Source organism: Brassica napus, chromosome C3 (assembly GCF_020379485.1).
Source record: "Brassica napus cultivar Da-Ae chromosome C3, Da-Ae, whole genome shotgun sequence".
Taxonomy (NCBI): Eukaryota; Viridiplantae; Streptophyta; class Magnoliopsida; order Brassicales; family Brassicaceae; genus Brassica; species Brassica napus.
In genome coordinates, this window is record NC_063446.1 from 58,508,945 (window position 1) to 58,529,133 (window position 20,189).

Sequence of the window (20,189 nt, forward strand, 5' to 3'; positions counted from 1 at the left end):
CCTCCATACCTCTGACACTGTTCTCTGGAACCCCACTTCATGATCCCACAGAATATAGAGCAGTCGTTGGGATTCTTCAGTATCTCTCTCTCACCAGACCCGACATCTCCTTCCCAGTGAACAAGATGTCGCAGTACATGCATAAGCTCACAACCGAACACTGGAATGCAGTCAAGCGAATCCTTCGGTATCTTGCTGGTACTATGACGCGTGGACTTACACTTCATGCTCACAACACGCCTACATTACATGTGTTTACAGACGCAGACTAGGCAGGCAACAAGGACGACTACACATCTACTGGTGCATATATTGTCTACCTTGGACGAAACCCAATAGCTTGGTCTTCAAAGAAACAAACTGGTGTTTCCCGCTCCTCAACAGAAGCTGAGTACCGATCACTGGCCTCTACCACAGCTGAAGTATGCTGGGTTCAATCACTGTTAACAGAACTCGACATCCAATCTCCCACAAATCTGGTAATATACTATGATAATAAAGGTGTGACGTACTTGGCGGAAAATCCAGTCTTCCACTCTAGGATGAAACATTTGGCTCTGGACTATCACTTTGTGAGACAATACATTCAAACTGGAAAATTACGAGTTTCTCACGTCTCCTCCCATGATCAACTGGCCGATGTCCTAACTAAGCCTTTGCCTCGTCCTGCCTTTGACTCACTGTTGCTCAAGATCGGACTCTCTACTGGCCGTCTGTCTTGTGGGGGTGTGTAGAAGATATAGGAAAGTTAATATTAGAATGCATATAATTAAGCTCTAACGTCTCTCTCTTTACTTCTGTATATTTCCTTTCCTTAGTCTCCTTTGTATTCTAAGTATATATGTATACCTAACGTGATCAATAGAGAAAAAAGAATTCCATAACCTAATAGCTTTTACTTAAGAGATTGATACTTTCTGAAGTCTACTAGAAAACTTCGAAAGCGCAAGACTATTTCATATTTCCTACAACGAGAATGGTCGGACGGACCAACTTGCGAAAGAGGCTCATAACAGAAGTATTATTTTCTCTCACGTAGATCAGACACGATCAGATATAAGCGTTATTCGGAAAAACAACTTGTTTAACGAACACTTAGTCTAAAGAAATGGGCAGCCGACAAGAAAAAGAAATTAAGATGTTGTTATTGATAAACTAATAAAATTTTAAATAGAATTTTCCATATTTGCTCTAATAAAAAAAGATATCATATTTATTTAATTAAATTGTAAGATATAATTACATTCAGGTAATTTACCCGCTTTGTTTCTTTTAAAAAATAAAATAAGTGGTAGAAAAGGTAGTGATTGTTGTTAGCTAAAAATGAAATGATTAATATGAAAATCTTTTTGACTTTACATATGTATAAATATGAATATTCATAGGCAAGCTGTAAGCAGTGACGCATCGTTTTGCTTCCTCAAAATCTCAATCTCTCTCTCTCTCTCTCGAGTTTATAAGATTAGGCTTCCTCCAAATCATCAGCGAAAGCTCTTCTCCCTCGTCTCTTCGAATACCGAGGTTTCCTTTTTCTCTGCGTTTACCTCAATGCTCTTTCATATCATTGGTAGGCCACATAGAAAGTATTTCTTTTTTTTCTGGGGTTAGAAACTTTGAGGTTATCATCTTCTGTTTGATGATATCTTGTTTCTTATCTTACGTTTGAGAATCTTTTTTTTAGTGGAAAGGAGCTTACTTTATGGAGCCCGTCTCTGTTTGATGATGATTCAGGGGAAGGGGATAAAAAGTTGAATCCCTCCTCCACTAAAATGATTACAAAGCTTTTCCTTTTTTTTTTTGTGTGGCTAATATTTGTGTATAAACTATCATCCACATCTTTTTGTTTTGTTTTTTATGTTCCTCATTGAGTACACAATCACATAATTAAAAGTCCACTTTATCAACTGTCAACATCACTCTCTTTCTTTGTTTTCTCTTGCAGATTTTTATAGGAGATCGTTAGTAACTTGTCATGTGTACGATCTGAGTTTGATACAGCTTTGGAAGCAGAAAAGATCTTTTTAGGAGGAAGAAGATGGGTTTTGAGCTGTTGGATTGGTACTGCAAGCCTGTGCCTAATGGTGTGTGGTCGAAGATGGTTGATTATGCCTTTGGTGCATACACGCCTTGTGCTATTGATTCTTTCGTGCTTGGCACCTCACATCTTGTGCTTTTGATTCTCTGCCTTTACCGCGTTTGGCTCACTGCAAAGGACCACAAAGTAGATAAGTTCTGCTTGAAGTCTAAATGGTATAGCTATTTGCTGGCTCTGTTGGCTGCTTATAGTACTGCCGAGCCTTTGTTTAGATTGGTCATGAGGATCTCAATCTTGGATTTGGATGCAGCTGGGTTTCCTCCCTATGAGGTGTGTCTTCATCACTTGCTTTTCCTACGCTTTGCTTCATTATGTTTTTTACTGAAAGATTATTTTTTTTTTGTGTGTGTGGTTTCTTTGGCAGGCGTTCATGTTGGTTCTTGAAGCTTTTGCTTGGGGTTCTGCTTTGGTCATGACTGTTTTTGAAACAAAAACATATATCCATGAACTTCGTTGGTATGTCAGATTTGCTGTCATTTATGCTCTTGTGGGAGACATGGTGTTGTTAAATCTTGTTCTCTCAGTCAAGGAGTACTATGGCAGGTTGGTTATATGGTCTATGCAAGTTTAATACCTTGGTCTGGCAAAATGAGTTTATGTGCTTAACTTTTTTTTTTTGTTTTATCTTGTTTGCAGTTTCAAATTGTATATTTACATAAGCGAGGTGGCAGTTCAGGTTTGCAATTTGAGACTCCTTTTTGCATTCTCCAAACTTCTCTTAACCATGTGCTGTATCTAAATTAGATTGTAGATTATACAATTGTCTTTGGTGGCTTTTGAATCCAGGTTGCATTTGGAACTCTCTTGTTTGTGTATTTTCCTAATCTGGATCCATACCCTGGTTACACACCATTGCGGACTGAAACGTCAGAGGATTATGAGTATGAAGAGCTTCCTGGAGGAGAACAGATATGTCCTGAGAGGCATGCAAGTTTATTTGACAGTAGGTCACTCTACGTACTTCTCATTTCAGTCCTGTGGATTTGGTTATGTATATTCTTCTCTCTTTTATTATGAGAATCACCACAACACCATCTCTGATCTCTTATCTGTACTTGCTACCTAGCTGAGTTGGTAGTCAACAATATTGTTTCCACACTTAACAAAATGAGTTGTTCGATAGTCTATTCAATTTCTTTTTTTTGCCTTATCCTCCAGTTCTCCCTAGAAATGAACTGGATTGTGACTGTAAGATGAAAATCTTTGCTTAGTGATCATCGCTTTGACCAAGCTGGCAACATTTTGTATAGTAGATTCTTCAACATGTGCTGAACTTTGACTATTAAGTGCCTTCTTACCAATATCTTTTTCCCCTACAGGAATCTTCTTCTCATGGTTGAATCCATTGATGACTCTGGGATCGAAACGGCCTCTCACCGAGAAGGATGTGTGGAATCTGGACACTTGGGATCGTACTGAAACTCTCATGAGGAGGTTTTTTTTAATCTGATAAATAATAACCGTTCTCTTATTGTCTACAACTGGCGTGGTTGTGTGATATATATTTTTATCTCCTTTTTAGCTTCCAGAGGTCCTGGGAAAAGGAGCTAGAAAAGCCCAAACCGTGGCTCTTGAGGGCACTGAACAACAGCCTTGGAGGAAGGTAAAGGAGAAACATCTTTGTAATCATTTGTGATAATCTCTTAGGAATATGGATTTTTATTGTTTGAGCTTTGACATGATGTGTGATTTTCAAAACGATGCATCTGGTTGTAATGGTATATGCATTATTATTAATTAGAAGCTGTAAAAACTCTTATGGCTGTGAGTTCAAGTATGTTTTTATGTACTTTGAGTCGAATTATCTGTTACTTTCTTGCCATAATCCTTATGGACCGTGTCTTATGGAAACCTGCTTCTGCATTTTGTAGGTTTTGGTGGGGTGGGTTCTGGAAGGTAATTTTGTTTATTTGATAATATTTGTGGCTTCAGAGGTCTTATATTTCCTAAATGGTGTGTTTGGAGCTGCTTAATCATGTGTTTTAATCTATAAATTGTATCACAGATTGGGAATGACTGTTCACAGTTCGTGGGGCCTCTTCTACTGAATGAGCTCTTAAAGGTATGTTTCTTTCCCTTTCTTTCTTATTATCAAATTACATGAATTGCTGAGATGGATCCATATTCATATGCCCAGAATTAGTGTGTAACGTTCTTGGTAGATTTAAAATCCTATAATTCTTTGGATATTATTTTCTGACGATATCTCACAATGTAGTCTTAAAACTTTCTGCAGTCAATGCAACTTAATGAACCAGCCTGGATAGGTTACATCTATGCAATCTCAATCTTTGTTGGAGTGGTATGCAACAAAATTCCTTTTCCCCTCAGCCTATTTTAATCTCTTGCATGGAGTTCAAAGGATATGTTGCATTCTCTCAATCTTCGTTAAAGAGATATGAAACAGAGTCTCTTGTTTTCTTGGTCTCTCCTCTCTTTCAAGGACTTCATGTAACTATTCTCCAGAGTAGATGATACAGATTTTAGCACCAGTTTTACTGGGTTTAATCTTCGCCTGATTTGAGTTTGTTAGAAGCTGATGCTAATCTTGGAGTTTGTTGTCTTTTGTATATTTATTACTTTTGCATGTTGAAGGTGTTTTATTTAAGATAATATAGGGTAAGACTTTCACCAAGGGATTCCTTGAGCGCTTGATGTTGATGTTGATATTTTCAGATGTTTGGGGTTCTATGTGAAGCTCAATATTTCCAAAATGTGATGCGTGTTGGTTATCGGTTGAGATCTGCACTGGTAAGCTAAGTTTCACGTAATATACCTTTTTGCTACTTTGTTTTGTTGGTTCCGTTTCTCTTATTGTGTAGAATGTTTCTTTCTGCTGATGACTTCTTTCCTTGATAGATTGCTGCTGTGTTCCGAAAGTCGCTAAGGTTAACTAATGAGGGCCGGAAGAAGTTTCAAACAGGAAAAATAACAAACTTAATGACTACTGATGCTGAGTCTCTTCAGGTAATGCATCTTTGGTTTGCCTTTTACCTCTTTAATTTTGTGTGTTTCTCGATCTCAATTTGTAGAAAAAGTTACTTTTGGACAATGGTTTTTATTTAATCTTTGGTTGAAGTTAGTAGTGTTCATCTAGCATATAGACCGTTATTACTAATGTTTCTTCTGTCCGTGACAGCAAATTTGCCAATCACTTCATACCATGTGGTCAGCGCCATTTCGTATTATTGTAGCACTGGTTCTCCTCTATCAACAATTGGGTGTTGCCTCGCTCATTGGCGCATTGTTTCTGGTCCTTATGTTCCCTATACAGGTCCGTAAAAGCTTTTCTACTCCTCATGCTCTCTCTTTTTTTTTTGACTGCTTATTTCCCATCTGTATCTGATTGGCTTTGCTTCTCTCTCCTCAATTGCCTTTCAGTTCAATGACAATGATCCTTTTTCTCTATTTTTGTTGAAACAGACTGTTATTATAAGCAAAACGCAGAAGTTAACAAAAGAAGGGTTGCAGCGTACTGACAAAAGAATTGGCCTAATGAATGAGATTTTAGCCGCAATGGATACAGTGAAGTAAGATACTTTGAAAAACTGAAACCTGATCTTTATTTTTTTTGGCATTGTTGGAAGTTTGAAGCAATGACTAAACCAAATGACTGTAGGTGCTATGCTTGGGAAAACAGTTTTCAGTCTAAGGTTCAAACTGTTCGTGATGATGAACTATCTTGGTTCCGGAAAGCACAACTTCTGTCAGCGGTATGTCTTAAGACTGTTATATTTCAGTTTCCTCTTTCTTTTGTGGTACATTTCTGACTCATTCTTGGTCTTCCATTTGCTCTGCAGTTCAATATGTTCATACTAAACAGCATTCCTGTTCTGGTGACTGTTGTTTCATTTGGTGTGTTCTCATTGCTTGGAGGAGATCTCACACCTGCAAGAGCGTTTACATCCCTTTCACTATTCTCTGTGCTTCGCTTCCCTTTATTCATGCTTCCAAACATTATAACTCAGGTTATTTCCTCATGTTTTCATTTCTGGTGCTCAATAGTGTGACATCATTTGTAATAATTGCTCCTAATTGCTCTTTTTATTTTACTTTTGTAGATAGTAAATGCTAATGTATCCTTAAAACGTTTGGAAGAGGTGTTATCGACGGAAGAGAGAGTTCTCTTACCAAATCCTCCTATTGAACCTGGACAGCCAGCTATCTCAATAAGGAACGGATGCTTCTCGTGGGATTCAAAGGTCTCATTTGTCCTACTTGATCCCATGTTCCTTTCCACTTTCACTTTATTTTATCAGACATCGTCATTCAAATACAAAAAGTGAGCAACCAATATACATATGCAGGCGGATAGGCCAACCTTGTCAAACATCAACTTGGATGTACCTATTGGCAGCCTAGTTGCAGTAGTAGGCAGTACAGGAGAAGGAAAAACCTCACTGATATCTGCTATGCTTGGAGAACTTCCAGCATTATCTGTTGCGACAGTTACTCTCAGAGGATCAGTCGCTTATGTTCCGCAAGTTTCATGGATCTTTAACGCAACAGTATGTTCTTATATGCTTCTGTTTTTTTAGTATAGTTCTCAATGCGATGTTTTCAAATTCTCCTCTTGACATGATATTAAGTTTGGTATCTGTATTATATTAGCTGATGAATGGTAATATACATTGTGTAGGTACGTGACAATATATTGTTTGGTGCTCCTTTTGACCAAGAAAAGTATGAAAGGGTGATTGATGTGACTGCACTGAGGCATGACCTTGAGTTACTTCCTGTAAGTTTTGTTAACCGACTTTAAAACTGAATTGCATCGGTTCTTTTGGTAGCATAGACTTCTCTTTACTAGTTCTTAGGTATCTAAAGTTTGTTTCCTCTTCTGTCTCTTGATTGATAGGGTGGTGATCTCACGGAGATTGGAGAAAGAGGTGTTAACATAAGTGGGGGACAAAAGCAGAGGGTCTCTATGGCTAGAGCGGTCTACTCAAATTCAAATGTGTGTATATTAGATGATCCATTGAGTGCCCTTGATGCGCATGTTGGTCAACAGGTAACCTAGCCATTGGCTCTTTTGGATAGCACTATACTTTGTTTTCTGTCAGTTTTGCAAATCTTGGAGCCCAACGTTTTGTTTTCTGATCTTTGAAACTTTGTGTTATAGGTTTTTGAGAAATGCATAAAACGAGAACTAGGGAACAAAACGAGAGTTCTTGTTACAAACCAGCTCCACTTCCTATCACAAGTGGATAAGATTCTACTTGTCCATGAGGGAACAGTGAAGGAGGAAGGAACATACGAAGAACTTTCCCATAGTGGCCCATTATTCCAAAGATTAATGGAAAATGCTGGCAAAGTTGAAGAATATTCTGAAGCAAATGTAGAAGCAGAAGCAGATCAAACGTCTGTAAAACCAGTTGAGAACGGCAACACTAATAATCTGCAGAAGGATGGAAAGGAGACAAAAAAATCCAAAGAAGGAACCTCTGTGCTAGTTAAGCGAGAAGAACGTGAAACTGGAGTTGTGAGTTGGAAAGTCCTGAAGAGGTAAGAAATTTTTGTTTTTGTTTTATTGTGTTGTTGAAGGTCATTGTAATGACTATTGAGGTGTTACTACCATGTTCCAGGTACCGGGATGCACTTGGAGGTGGATGGGTGGTGATGATGCTCCTTGTATGCTACGTCTTGACTCAAGTGTTTCGAGTGTCAAGCAGCACTTGGTTGAGTGAGTGGACTGATGCAGGAACTCCAAAGAGTCATGGACCCCTCTTCTACAATATTATCTATGCGGTTCTTTCCTTTGGACAGGTATGAGTTGCATTTGGTAAATGATTGACTCTGTAACAATATACTCCCTCTGTTTCTAACTAATCCATGTTTTAGAACAAAAAATGTGTTTCAAAAAGATTATTTTTAACACATTTCCAGTGCATTTTATTAGATAATAATGATAATATGTAAATTTCATAGAAATTAATTGTTTTTATTGAATTTTGATTGGTTAAAAATTATTAGAAGTAGTTAAACACGAAAATAATGTATTTATCATCAAAAAAATTTAAGATTTTTTTTTTAATATGTATGAAAGCTCTAAAGCAAACATCTTTTTTGAAACATAGGGAGTATTACTTAACATATATACTTATTTTTTCTTGGTTTCAGGTATTTGTGACGTTGACCAATTCATATTGGTTGATAATGGTCAGTCTTTATGCAGCTAAGAAGATGCATGATGCTATGCTTGGTTCCATACTAAGGGCTCCAATGGTCTTCTTTCAAACCAATCCTTTAGGACGTATAATCAATCGATTCGCAAAAGATACGGGTGATATTGATAGAACGGTTGCAGTCTTTGTTAACATGTTCATGGGTTCAATCGCACAGCTTCTTTCAACTGTTATCTTAATCGGCATTGTCAGCACACTGTCCCTTTGGGCCATCATGCCTCTCTTGGTCGCGTTTTATGGAGCTTATCTCTACTACCAGGTAACATACCACCTTTTAAACGCAATACTGATTAGCAATGTTGGATTATTGATTAGGCGAGCGCCTAGACTGATTTCTTGAGCGTCTAGACCAACATTTTAAAATATTGTTAGGTCCGATTTGCTGACTAGGCACCGCTTAGACCGATTTTTAGAACACTACTGATTAGTGTTGTGTGCTAAACCAATTTTTTCCTTATTGTAGAACACATCTCGTGAAATTAAACGTATGGATTCCGTTTCAAGATCTCCCGTTTACGCTCAATTTGGAGAGGCGTTGAATGGTTTATCAAGTATCCGTGCTTATAAAGCATACGACCGGATGGCTGAAATAAACGGAAGATCAATGGATAATAACATCAGATTCACTCTCGTAAACATGGGTGCAAACCGTTGGCTGGGAATCCGTTTGGAATTTCTTGGAGGTCTCATGGTTTGGTTGACTGCTTCATTAGCCGTCATGCAGAATGGTAAAGCAGAGAATCAACAAGCGTTTGCATCTACGATGGGTTTGCTACTCAGTTACGCTTTGAGTATCACCAGCTCCTTGACAGCTGTGCTTAGACTCGCGAGCCTAGCTGAGAACAGTTTGAACTCGGTCGAGCGTGTTGGAAACTATATAGAGTTACCATCAGAGGCTCCGTTGGTTATTGAAAACAACCGTCCACCTCCTGGATGGCCATCATCTGGTTCTATAAAGTTTGAAGATGTTGTTCTTCGTTACCGGCCTGAGTTACCTCCTGTGCTTCATGGGGTTTCCTTCTTCATTTCTCCGATGGATAAAGTGGGAATCGTTGGAAGGACAGGCGCTGGGAAGTCAAGCCTCTTGAATGCCTTGTTCCGGATCGTGGAGGTGGAGAAGGGAAGGATCTTGATCGATGAATGCGACATTGGCAAGTTTGGACTGATGGATCTACGTAAAGTTCTTGGAATCATACCTCAAGCCCCTGTGCTTTTCTCAGGTATGCTTCTGGTACTTGTTTTTTCTCATAAGTCAATAACTGATGTGTCTTTTTGTTATCTAGGTACTGTGAGATTCAATCTTGACCCGTTTGGTGAACATAATGACGCTGATCTTTGGGAATCTCTTGAGAGAGCACACTTGAAAGATACTATCCGGAGAAACCCTCTTGGTCTTGATGCTGAGGTACTTAGTTTAACATAATGTTCAATAAAACATTAGGCGGTAATTAGGTTATTTATAGAAAACTATCGAAATAGACTGATTATTGGGGGCCGAGATATATATACTTTTTATATTTTATATTTATATTAGATATTTTAGTTTTTTGTCTAATCATAATTGTTTTGATGAATTATATAAAATTAGATATACAAAAGCAGTTGGACAAATTTATAGATTTGCACTCACATTATTGCTTGACTAAACACACTTAGACCAATTTATATCAGTTTTAACTGATTTATAACCGTTTAAGCCGATTTGAATCGCTGATTTGCCGCCTAAACTGATTTTTAGAACATTGGTTTAATGTTTTACTCTCTTGAAAGTCTCTTGTATTTATTAGAGTAACTCAAAGTCTATTTGGTCAGGTATCTGAGGCAGGAGAGAACTTCAGTGTTGGACAGAGACAGTTGCTGAGTCTTGCACGTGCATTGTTGCGAAGATCTAAGATACTTGTCCTTGATGAAGCAACGGCTGCTGTTGATGTTAGAACCGATGTTCTCATCCAAAAGACCATCCGAGAAGAGTTCAAGTCATGCACAATGCTAATCATCGCTCATCGTCTCAATACCATCATCGACTGTGATAAAGTCCTCGTTCTTGATTCTGGAAAAGTTCAGGAGTTCAGTACTCCGGAGAATCTTCTTTCAAACGGAGAATCTTCGTTCTCGAAGATGGTTCAGAGCACAGGAGCTGCGAATGCTGAGTACTTGCGTGGTATAGTGCTTGAAAACAAACGTAACAGAGATGCTAATGGTGATGATTCATCGCAACCCTTAGAAGAAGGACAGAGAAAATGGCGAGCATCTTCTCGTTGGGCTGATGCTGCTCAGTTTGCTTTGGCTGTGAGCCTCACTTCGTCTCACAACGACCTTCAAAGCCTCGAAATCGAAGATGATGACAGTATTTTGAAGAGAACGAAAGATGCTGTAGTTACTCTACGCAGTGTTCTCGAAGGGAAACATGATAAAGAGATTGAAGATTCTCTTACTCAAAATGATATCTCTAGAGAGCGTTGGTGGCCATCTCTTTACAAAATGATTGAAGGTAACGTTGCTGTGAACATCTCTCTGCTACTTCATAGAGAAATCTTTGAAGTTTTATTGATTTAAGGTTTTGTGTGTATATACACTTTCAGGGCTTGCGGTGATGAGCAGATTGGCGAAGAACCGAATGCAACACCCGGATTACAACTTAGAGGGGAGATCGTTTGACTGGGACAACGTTGAGATGTAGAGGAAGAAAGGCTTTACATTAGTTGACCTAAAGGTCTCATTTGATGAACTTGTCTTTTCTTTGTTTCTTGTAGTACACGGAACAGTATGTCCATTTAAATCCAATTATGTACACACAGCGAAAAAAAATCAATTTAATTTAGTCAAGTTTCTAAGATCTACAGTACATAACTTTTTATAAGAGTATCTCCGAAAAGGAATTCTATTTTGAAGTTTCTAAAACTCTATATTTGAAGTTTAAATGTGTTCTTCTCCAAAAGCAAAACTTCAAACTTAACTTCAAAACTATTTGTATTTTATAATAGTCTTTATATTTGTTATAACGAATTTAAATTTATAAAAATTTTGTAAATAACTAGCACATAAATAAACATATTACAAAAATATTAATTAATAAAATTTTATATTAAAATATAAAATTTTAAACAAAATAACTTAATTAATATTAAACTTCAAGCAAAATATCATATTATTCCACAAAGTGATTTTCGTGCATATATGATCTACTAGTGCATTTCGAAGTAAAAATAGTTCTCCTCATATTTAATTTGTAGATTAGAGATAAAAATTGTTTAAATATTAATACTTGTAAATACATTAGATCAGAACAAGAAAGTAAAAGAAAAACATAAGATATTGCTAAAATACTAGCTTTTATCGATGATATTAATACTCGTGAATATATTTAATATGAACAAGAAAGAATTGTACGAAAAGACATCATCAACAACAACAACAACAGCAACAACAACCATATTCAATTACACAAAAAATTTTTGACAATATTTGGAAATTTTGAAGGTTCCGATCAAACTTACATGACTATTAGTGTTGCTGTAATATTTAAATTTGTATAATAGTTATGTCTTCGTGTATTATCTAAATCTAGTTTTAAATATTTTAAATCTTCTTTTAAAGTTTTATTTTAATTTTATGTGTAAACTTAAATTTTGTAAACAAAACTTAAAATATTTATGAGATATAATTTTTATAAGGATTAAAATAATAAACAAGAAAATATTTATGAATTATAAATGTGATGTGTAATTGTAGGGACCAAAATACAAATAAAAATTTCAAATATAGAGTTTCACTCCTCAAAACTTTGAAGTTTTGAAATTTCTTTTTGGAGAGCAAAAAACTTTATATTTGAAGTTATAGAGTGTCCTTTGGAGATGCTCTAAGGTTAATATATATTTCCTAGAAAATAAAGCCAAATATCAATTTGGAGATAACAGGTGGAAGCTTGGTTGCCATTGTAGGTAGTATAGAAGGTAAGACATCACTTGTTTTGGCAATGTTGGGAGAGCTATCTGATGACCTTACGTGACTTACCAGAGACTATATATTACAAACAAATTTTAGGTTTTGGAATATGATAGTCCACAAGAATTGCTATCAATATGTACAAGTGACTTCTTTAAGATGTTTCGATTATCGTTTCATTCAGACTAACAATCACAAATCCGTTGTAGTCTAGCTGGTCAGGATACTCGGCTCTCACCCGAGAGACCCGGGTTCGAGTCCCGGCAACGGAGATTTTTTGGCTATCACGTGGCAAGTTTGTTTCATTTATTGGTTTTTACTTTTTACTTCATCTTTGGCTCCTCGCTTTAGCCAAAAATTAAAGTATTTGACGTAAAAAGCGTGACGTTTGCGAAAGCCGAGGAGTGTAGTGAGTTTGTTTCCCATGTGTGGCTTAATGGACTTTCACGCCTTTGTCTAAAAGGCAAGCAAACGTATGCAACATCTATTAATGATTTTGTTCGGACTTTGTAAATCGTTTCTTTTTCACAACTTTTGTTGTGTGTAGAACGCGAGGTCATTTATCATCATGCAGTTTACTTTTACATTCATAATAAATTGAACACGTAGTAATGCCTTCGCATTTATACACAACTACAAACGTTCAAATTAAAATCCCGATTTCACTCCATCTAAAAACTTATCCGTACATTTAAAGTTATGTCAGAGTAGAGGTATATAGATTTTTCGTTTTGTTGACAAAGAATTTGGATTTTAAAGAACTGGGGTTGACTTGTGTATGTGGCTGTGTGGGGGCGAGTGTAGTGCGAAAAAAAGCAGGAACATGAGCGCATGTTAAAGCCAACGAGCTTTTTGGTGTGGACAATGAGCATAAAGAAATGAAAAATCAAATAAATATAGAAGCACCTGAATTAAAGATTTCAAGAATCCTAAGAAATAAGAACACTAGTTTTTTTCGCTGGAAATATGGAATAAGAACACTATTTTTGTGTAAATAAGAACACTAGTTGCATTTTGTCCAAAAAAAAATAAAACAATAGTTGCATCATGCAACTTGCATGCATATTTTTCTTTACTTTTCATCCTTTCTTAATTTTCTTTGTGTGTATATACTTTGCCAAACAAATTTACACGGAGTTTTAAATAAAATTTTAACTATTCTAAAATTTAGATAAATAAGTAAAAGACTGGGTGGTAATGTTTTGAATGATATAAAATCAACTTTGTTAAAAGAATACTAGAGAATGATTCGCGCACCCACGCGAGTATTGGTTTTTACATTTTTATACATTGATATTTATTTTTCATAATTAGTATTATATATTTTAGATGAGTCATAGTATAACTAATTATATTCAAAAGACATGGACTGAATCGGATAATATAGTTATTTTTGGTACAAATATCTGAATTTGTTTCTGATACATTTGTTATTTAGATATTTTTAGGTTTCTATACATCTGAACCGAACTCATTCAGACCCAGAAGAACTCAACTCAAAACTCACACATAAATTTATAATATAATTCAAGCATGACCTAATTTCAAAACAAAACAAAAACGATACCCGAAAAGAACAACTCGTACCTAAATGGATAGCAAATGTTCATGCCTAACGTATTTTATTGACTAATAAAAAGGACTCTTTCTATGTGTTTGGCTAAATTAAGTGAAATAAAAAGAATTTTTTATTTAGTAAAATAATTATTTGGAGCGAAAAATTAAGTGACAATAAATGTAATACATTTTTTTATTTTCACAAAAACATGTCTATGAATTATGTTTTTGGCTACGTAATTTCCACCGATTCAAAATAAAATTAAAAAAAGGTTTTAGTAAAACAAATTAAACCGAACGTTTAACCATATGCAAAACCCAATTATTTTTTACATTTTTGATTTTATAATTGACACAAAGTTAATGTTGATTAACTAATATATAAACATCTGTACTATTATTATTATGGTAATATAATCAATGATGTGATGTATTGTTAAGGTAATATAATTAATGAAATTGTTAAACTGAGTGAAATATAAAAAAATAATTAATGTAATTATATTAATGAAATTACTAAAAATACACTATACTTTTTATATTGATATTTATGTTTCCAAATAATTCTCATTTTTACTAATATCTATGTTTTCAAACAGTACCAAAACATACTTCAGTTTTAATAATATATACTAAAACTTGACTCGCGCCCCCGCGCGGATGTTTGATTTAACTTGTGTTCATTTTAAAATCACATGTATATTTTTTTATATTTTGTAATTTACATATAGAGCAAAATATATTATTTTATAATATAGATGTTTGATAATAATTTTTTTATTTGTACATAATGTTATATTAAAAAATTTATAACTTGATACAATTTGATGTAATTGTACTATTCATTTACTAACCTGTTTTTTGTTAATTTATTTTAAAATGAAACAACATACTAAAAAAATTAGTTTTGACATTAGTTTTCTATGAATTATTATTAATTTTATGATATTTTATTTTCTTGAAAATTGAACTCTCGAAATTTTTATATTTGACTAAACCAAATAGGGAATACTATATTTAAAATTTTATTTATAATATATTCTATATATAAGTTTGTGTTTTTATTTTCACCATAAAGAAACAACAACCATTGTAATTAATTATTTTAAATGCAGTGGCATAATCTATAAATAAAAAGACATACAAAAGGAAAATAATTAATTTATTGTAAATATAATGGCTAAATGTGTAAATAAAAGAAAATATTTAATTTGCTATAGATGTTTGCAAAAAAAAATTATTTATTTTGTTATCTATATTTCCAAAAAATACCAAAAAGTATTTCGATTTTAATAATATAGACTGTGAATTGTTGGTAAGAGAAAATGAATCTTTAGATTATGTGATGAGTGGAAGAAGACAAAGGCAGACGGACGACAGTAATTAGGGGGACAAATTATTTATTTCTGTTTTTCCTAGAAAAAACACTGGAAAACATGATATAATGGGAATCAACATGTTATATCTCCTACTAAAACATGTTATTTATATTTATTGAAATTAGTAAATGTTATTTTAGATGAGTTACTTTATGTCTTTTTGTTTTTGTGGTATAAAATCAATGATTTGTGAAACGTAAGGAACCATTAAACTCTTGCCTAGTCCACCAAATTCTCACTGGTTATAGGATCCACGATTCTAAACATAGAACACTAAACGACCCTATAAAACAAACAAATAATTCCATTTCGATTCAAACCATTCAATTCATACTTTGTTCCTCATAAGATATAGAAAATTTGGAAAAACCAAAAAAAAAAAAAGATAAAGAGTAATGGCAAGAGTTCATCTATTGTTATGCTTCACACTTCTATTTGCATCTGTAACCCTTTTGGACGTGGCTTCAACTTTTCTAAAGCTGAAGCCATCTTTGCCTCAGATTAAAGATCCGAAGACAGTGGGTGAAGTGGAAGGCTACACTGTTGAAGTAGTGACGATATTTGTGGGGAACCTCAGAGAAAGAATGTTCTAAAACAAGCAAATTCAAAATGTTCTTCGACAAACTCAGAGGATTTGCCAAGTATGTTTGCCCATTAAAAATATTTGGCAAAAAAGATGATGCTGACATGAAGGCCAAAGAAGCAGGCATCCTCAAAACCATAGCCTCTTTTGCTATTGGAAAGGTAAGTGAAAGAGGTTATTATAATCAGGGCCTTTCTGACATTTGTTAGATAAGATACGATACTTAGAGATAAGCATGTATCTGATTTGTGTGTATATCTCCTCCTTTAGATAAGGATACATATCGTGTGTATATATACTGATGACATGAATACATAACTCTCTACGGAGACTTACATTATAACATGGTATCAGAAGCTTAACCTAGCCACCAAGCTCTTTTGATCCTCTCCGCTTTCTTTTTCTTATTCTCCTAAAATCTTTATTCTCTTCTTCTTCTCTATTTTCTCGCCATGGCTGTCATTACTTCATTCAATGACAAGCCTTTCGGCATATCTCAAATAAAAGCATACATCCCTATAAAGCTGGATATGATCAAACTGAACTACCAAGTGTGGCGAGAACTCTTTGAAACTCACTGCATAAGCTTTGGTGTTCTTGGTCATATCGATGGGTCTCTATTACACACTCCGGATACGGAGAAAGAATGGAAAGAACACGATGGACTTGTGAAGATGTGGATCTATGGAACAATATCTGATTCTATTCTCGAAACCGTCCTCACCACGAAGTGTACTGCTCGAGATCTTTGGTTAAAGATTGAAAATCTTTTCAGGGATAACAAAGAAGCACGGGCTTTACAAATTGAAAACAAGCTTCGCACCATTGTCATTGGAGATCTCTCAATCCACGACTACTGCAACAAACTGAAGACTCTGTCGGATCTCTTGGCCAATCTGGACTCACCGGTTCCAGACAAATCATTAGTCATGCATCTTCTCAACGGGCTGTCAGAGAAGTTTGACAACATAATCAATGTCATTAAGCACAAAGTGCCTTTTCCCAGCCTTCTTGAGAGTCGATCTATGCTATCTATGGAAGAAGATCGACTATCTAAACATGTCAAGCCTAATGTCACTCATAATGACAATGCTTCTGCTCCGACTGTTCTGTATACGACTTCAGCACCTCAGAAACAAAACTCGAATAACAGCAACACTAACAATGGTCCCTCCAACAGAAACAATAGCTACAACAACAACAACAATGGAGGCTCTCATCGTGGAAACCGTGGTCGTGGACGTGGTAGTCGCAACAATCATGGGCGTGGACGCTTCAACAACTGGAATTCGCCGTTCTACACTCAGAACTGGCAGTTTGGACAACCGCAATGGTCATCATTCTATCAGCAACAGCCGCCATTCTTCAACAACTATTCAATGGGACAGCAACGAATGGTTCCGAATAATGGTATGATGCAACCTGGTTTACTGGGTCCACGTCCTGATGCTCGAATCACCAATGAAGCTCATTCCATAGTGTCACCATCTGTCCAGCAGCCGCTGCTTAACACGATCCCTGCGAACCTAACACATGCGTTCAACACCATGAGTTTTGAGGATCCGAGCAATGCGACGTGGTACTTTGACACATGAGCGACGAATCACATAGCTTCAGATCAAGGTACTCTTCGTTCCACTGCTAATACGAGCAACTTACCTTCTGTCATAGTCGGAAACGGCTCGTATGCTCCAGTCACGAAACTTGGTCAGGGAGTTATTCCTTATAATTCTCGTCCCTTTCATCTTCGCAATGTTCTTGTGTGTCCTTCTATTATTAAGAATCTAATCTCTGTTCGAAATTTTTGTTACTGATAATTTTTGCTCACTTGAATTTGACCTCTTTGGTTTTTCTATTAAGGATCTTCACAACCGGACAACTTTGCTCCGATGCAATAGTCAAGGACCTCTCTAACCTATTACTCCACCGTTGCAATCTTCTCCTCACCTGGCTTTGTTTTCTTCTCAAAATACCTCTTCTCTGTGGCATCGAAGATTAGGCCATCCAAGTGATCAAGTTCTTCAACGCATCCTTTCATCGCTTTCTGTTAGTTTCAGTAAGACTGACTTGACAAATCTGTGTCATGCATGTCAACTTGGTAAACATATCAGACTGCCTTTCTTTACCTCTAATAGCATTGTTTCTAATCCTTTTGACATTATACATTTTGATATTTGGACCTCTCCTGTCCTAAGTGTTAATGGTTTCAAATACTATCTTCTTTTTCTTGATCAATGCTCACACTTTGTTTGGATTTATCCTCTTCATCGAAAAAGCGATACCTTTGCAAAGTATCTTCATTTCACTCGATATGTGCGGACTCAATTTAAGATCACGATCAAAGCATTACAATGTGACAACGGCGGGGAGTATGATAACAAGGCGTTCAAGGACTTCTTAGCAACACAAGGAACCACATTTTAGTTTTCATGTCCATACACATCGCAACAAAACGGCCGTGCAGAAAGAATGCTTCGCACCATAAACAATCTTGTCCGTACGATGTTACAACAAGCCTCAATGCCGGACACGTTTTGGGTGGTAGCTCTCCACACTGCAGTACATCTTCTCAACCTCTTACCGTCCTCCGCCATCAGCAATGAAATACCAATCACAAGGCTGTTCAAAACACCAGCTCGCTATACGCATCTCCGCACGTTTGGCTGTCTCTGCTACCCTAATCTCCTGCCAACAGTAGTTCACAAGCTGGCGCCGCGGTCTACCCCATGCGTTTTCCTTGGATATCCGATTGATCACCGTGGGTTCCGATGTCTTGACTTACAATCTCACAAAATCATACTCTCCCGCCATGTCACATTCGATGAAAATATATTTCCATTCTCAACTTCTTCTCAAACACCTGTGAGTCCCTCTCTTGAGTATTTACCTCCTCCCTCTATTATACGTCGTCCTTCTCCTTCTCCCACTACACGTGCAGTGTCTCTACCTTCTCAATCCAACCACCCTATGACTACTCGCAGTAAAAGTGGTATATACAAACCACGAGCTCCGTTGTGTCTCCATACGGACACAACAATTTCTCCCTTACCAGTATCTCACGTGCAAGCAGCTAAAGATCCGAACTAGAATCCCTCTAAGACAGAGGAGTACAATGCTCATATTAAACGTGGAACGTGGAAACTAGTACCACAACCTGTTGCTACTAATATTATTCGCTGTTTGTGGCTTTACAGGCATAAGTTCAATGCAGACAGCACCCTAAACCGGCACAAGTCACGACTGGTTGCGAATGGCAAGTCTCAACGACCTGGTATTGATTGTGAAGAGACTTTCAGTCCTGTTGTCAAACCAGCAACCATCAGAACAGTGCTACATGTCGCGACTGCTAGAGACTGGCCTCTTCACCAGCTTGATGTTAAGAATGCATTTCTTCATGGTGATCTTGAAGAAACCGTCTATATGCATCAACCACCTGGTTTTGTTGATCCATCTAAACCTGATCATGTGTATCTGCTTCAGCGAGCTATCTACGGCCTCAAACAAGCGCCCAGAACCTGGTACAATAGATTTACTAATGTCGCAAAGAAGATTGGCTTCACACAGACCAAGTCGGATGCTTCCCTGTTCATCCTCTCTCATCAAACGCAGACGGCTTATCTTCTATTGTACGTGGATGACATTGTGCTCACGGCATCAACACAGAGTCTCCTTAGTCTAATCATTAATGCCCTCAAAGCTGAGTTTGACATGACTGATTTGGGCCGGCTTCATCACTTTCTCGGAATCTCTGTGCAGCGTGATAAGCAAGGACTGTTTCTCCAACAACAAAACTATGCTGCAGACATTCTACACCGTGCTGGCATGACTGACTGCAATCCATGTCTCACACCAGCAGATACAAGGTCAAAACTTGCCACTGATGACAGTCCACCAGTCACTGACCCTTTGCTGTATCGTAGTCTCGCAGGGGCTCTCCAATATCTCACATTTACACGGCCAGATATCGCATTTGCCGTACAACAAGTGTGCCTATTCATGCATGATCCTCGTGAGTCTCATCTACATGCTCTCAAACGCGTGCTTCGGTATGTCAAAGGTACTATTTCTCACGGCCTGCGACTGTACAAGTCAAAAACAAATGATATGGTCGCGTATTTGGATGCTGATTGGGCTGGCTGTCCCTCCACTCGACGGTCTACGTCAGGATATTGTGTTTTTCTTGGGGATAATTTTGTGTCCTGGTCTTCTAAATGACAAGATGTCATCTCGCGATCAAGCGCCGAAGCTGAATATCGAGGGGTGGCGAATTCTGTCTCCGAAGCTACGTGGCTTCGTACGCTATTACTTGAAATGAAAATTCCGGTCCAGCGTGCCACTTTAGTCTACTGCGACAATATCTCGGCCATCTACATGTCTTCCAACCCAGTTAAGCACCAACGTACCAAGCATGTGGAAATAGACATTCACTTTGTGCGTGAAAAGGT

General features: G+C 36.8%; 1 protein-coding gene and 1 non-coding gene across 3 annotated transcripts; both read left to right on the forward strand.

The window, feature by feature from the left end:
• Window positions 1–1,348: 1,348 nt before the first annotated feature.
• On the forward strand, window positions 1,349–11,116 carry LOC106439708 (ABC transporter C family member 1). 2 transcript variants are annotated; one of them, XM_013881206.3, is made up of 27 exons: window positions 1,349–1,521; window positions 1,943–2,365; window positions 2,460–2,638; window positions 2,732–2,771; window positions 2,882–3,038; window positions 3,415–3,529; window positions 3,618–3,698; window positions 3,967–3,991; window positions 4,101–4,157; window positions 4,332–4,397; window positions 4,772–4,846; window positions 4,955–5,062; window positions 5,235–5,369; window positions 5,519–5,625; window positions 5,715–5,808; window positions 5,896–6,063; window positions 6,157–6,297; window positions 6,403–6,603; window positions 6,735–6,833; window positions 6,954–7,106; window positions 7,218–7,600; window positions 7,681–7,861; window positions 8,216–8,539; window positions 8,744–9,500; window positions 9,564–9,685; window positions 10,093–10,771; window positions 10,863–11,116. In XM_013881206.3, the coding sequence occupies exons 2-27, from the start codon at window positions 2,036–2,038 to the stop codon at window positions 10,958–10,960; spliced, it is 4,875 nt and encodes a 1,624-aa protein (XP_013736660.1). In that variant the 5' UTR covers window positions 1,349–1,521; window positions 1,943–2,035; the 3' UTR covers window positions 10,961–11,116. The 2 variants fall into 2 exon arrangements, with proteins under 2 accessions (XP_013736660.1, XP_022555688.1); XM_022699967.2 differs by lacking the exon at window positions 1,349–1,521 and having other exon boundaries at window positions 1,885–2,365.
• Window positions 11,117–12,424: 1,308 nt separating this feature from the next.
• Window positions 12,425–12,497, forward strand: TRNAE-CUC. Its single transcript has one exon. It is a non-coding gene; the product is annotated as a tRNA-Glu (tRNA).
• Window positions 12,498–20,189: the final 7,692 nt, after the last annotated feature.

What these genes read in the sequence shown, in the direction of transcription:
- LOC106439708 (XM_013881206.3), top strand. Translation starts at nt 2,036, where the DNA reads ATGGGTTTTGAGCTGTTGGATTGGTACTGCAAGCCTGTGCCTAATGGT. An exon ending in CGGTTCTTTCCTTTGGACAG is followed by an intron (nt 7,862 to 8,215) that starts GTATGAGTTGCA and finishes TCTTGGTTTCAG; the next exon opens with GTATTTGTGACGTTGACCAA. An exon ending in GAGCTTATCTCTACTACCAG is followed by an intron (nt 8,540 to 8,743) that starts GTAACATACCAC and finishes TCCTTATTGTAG; the next exon opens with AACACATCTCGTGAAATTAA.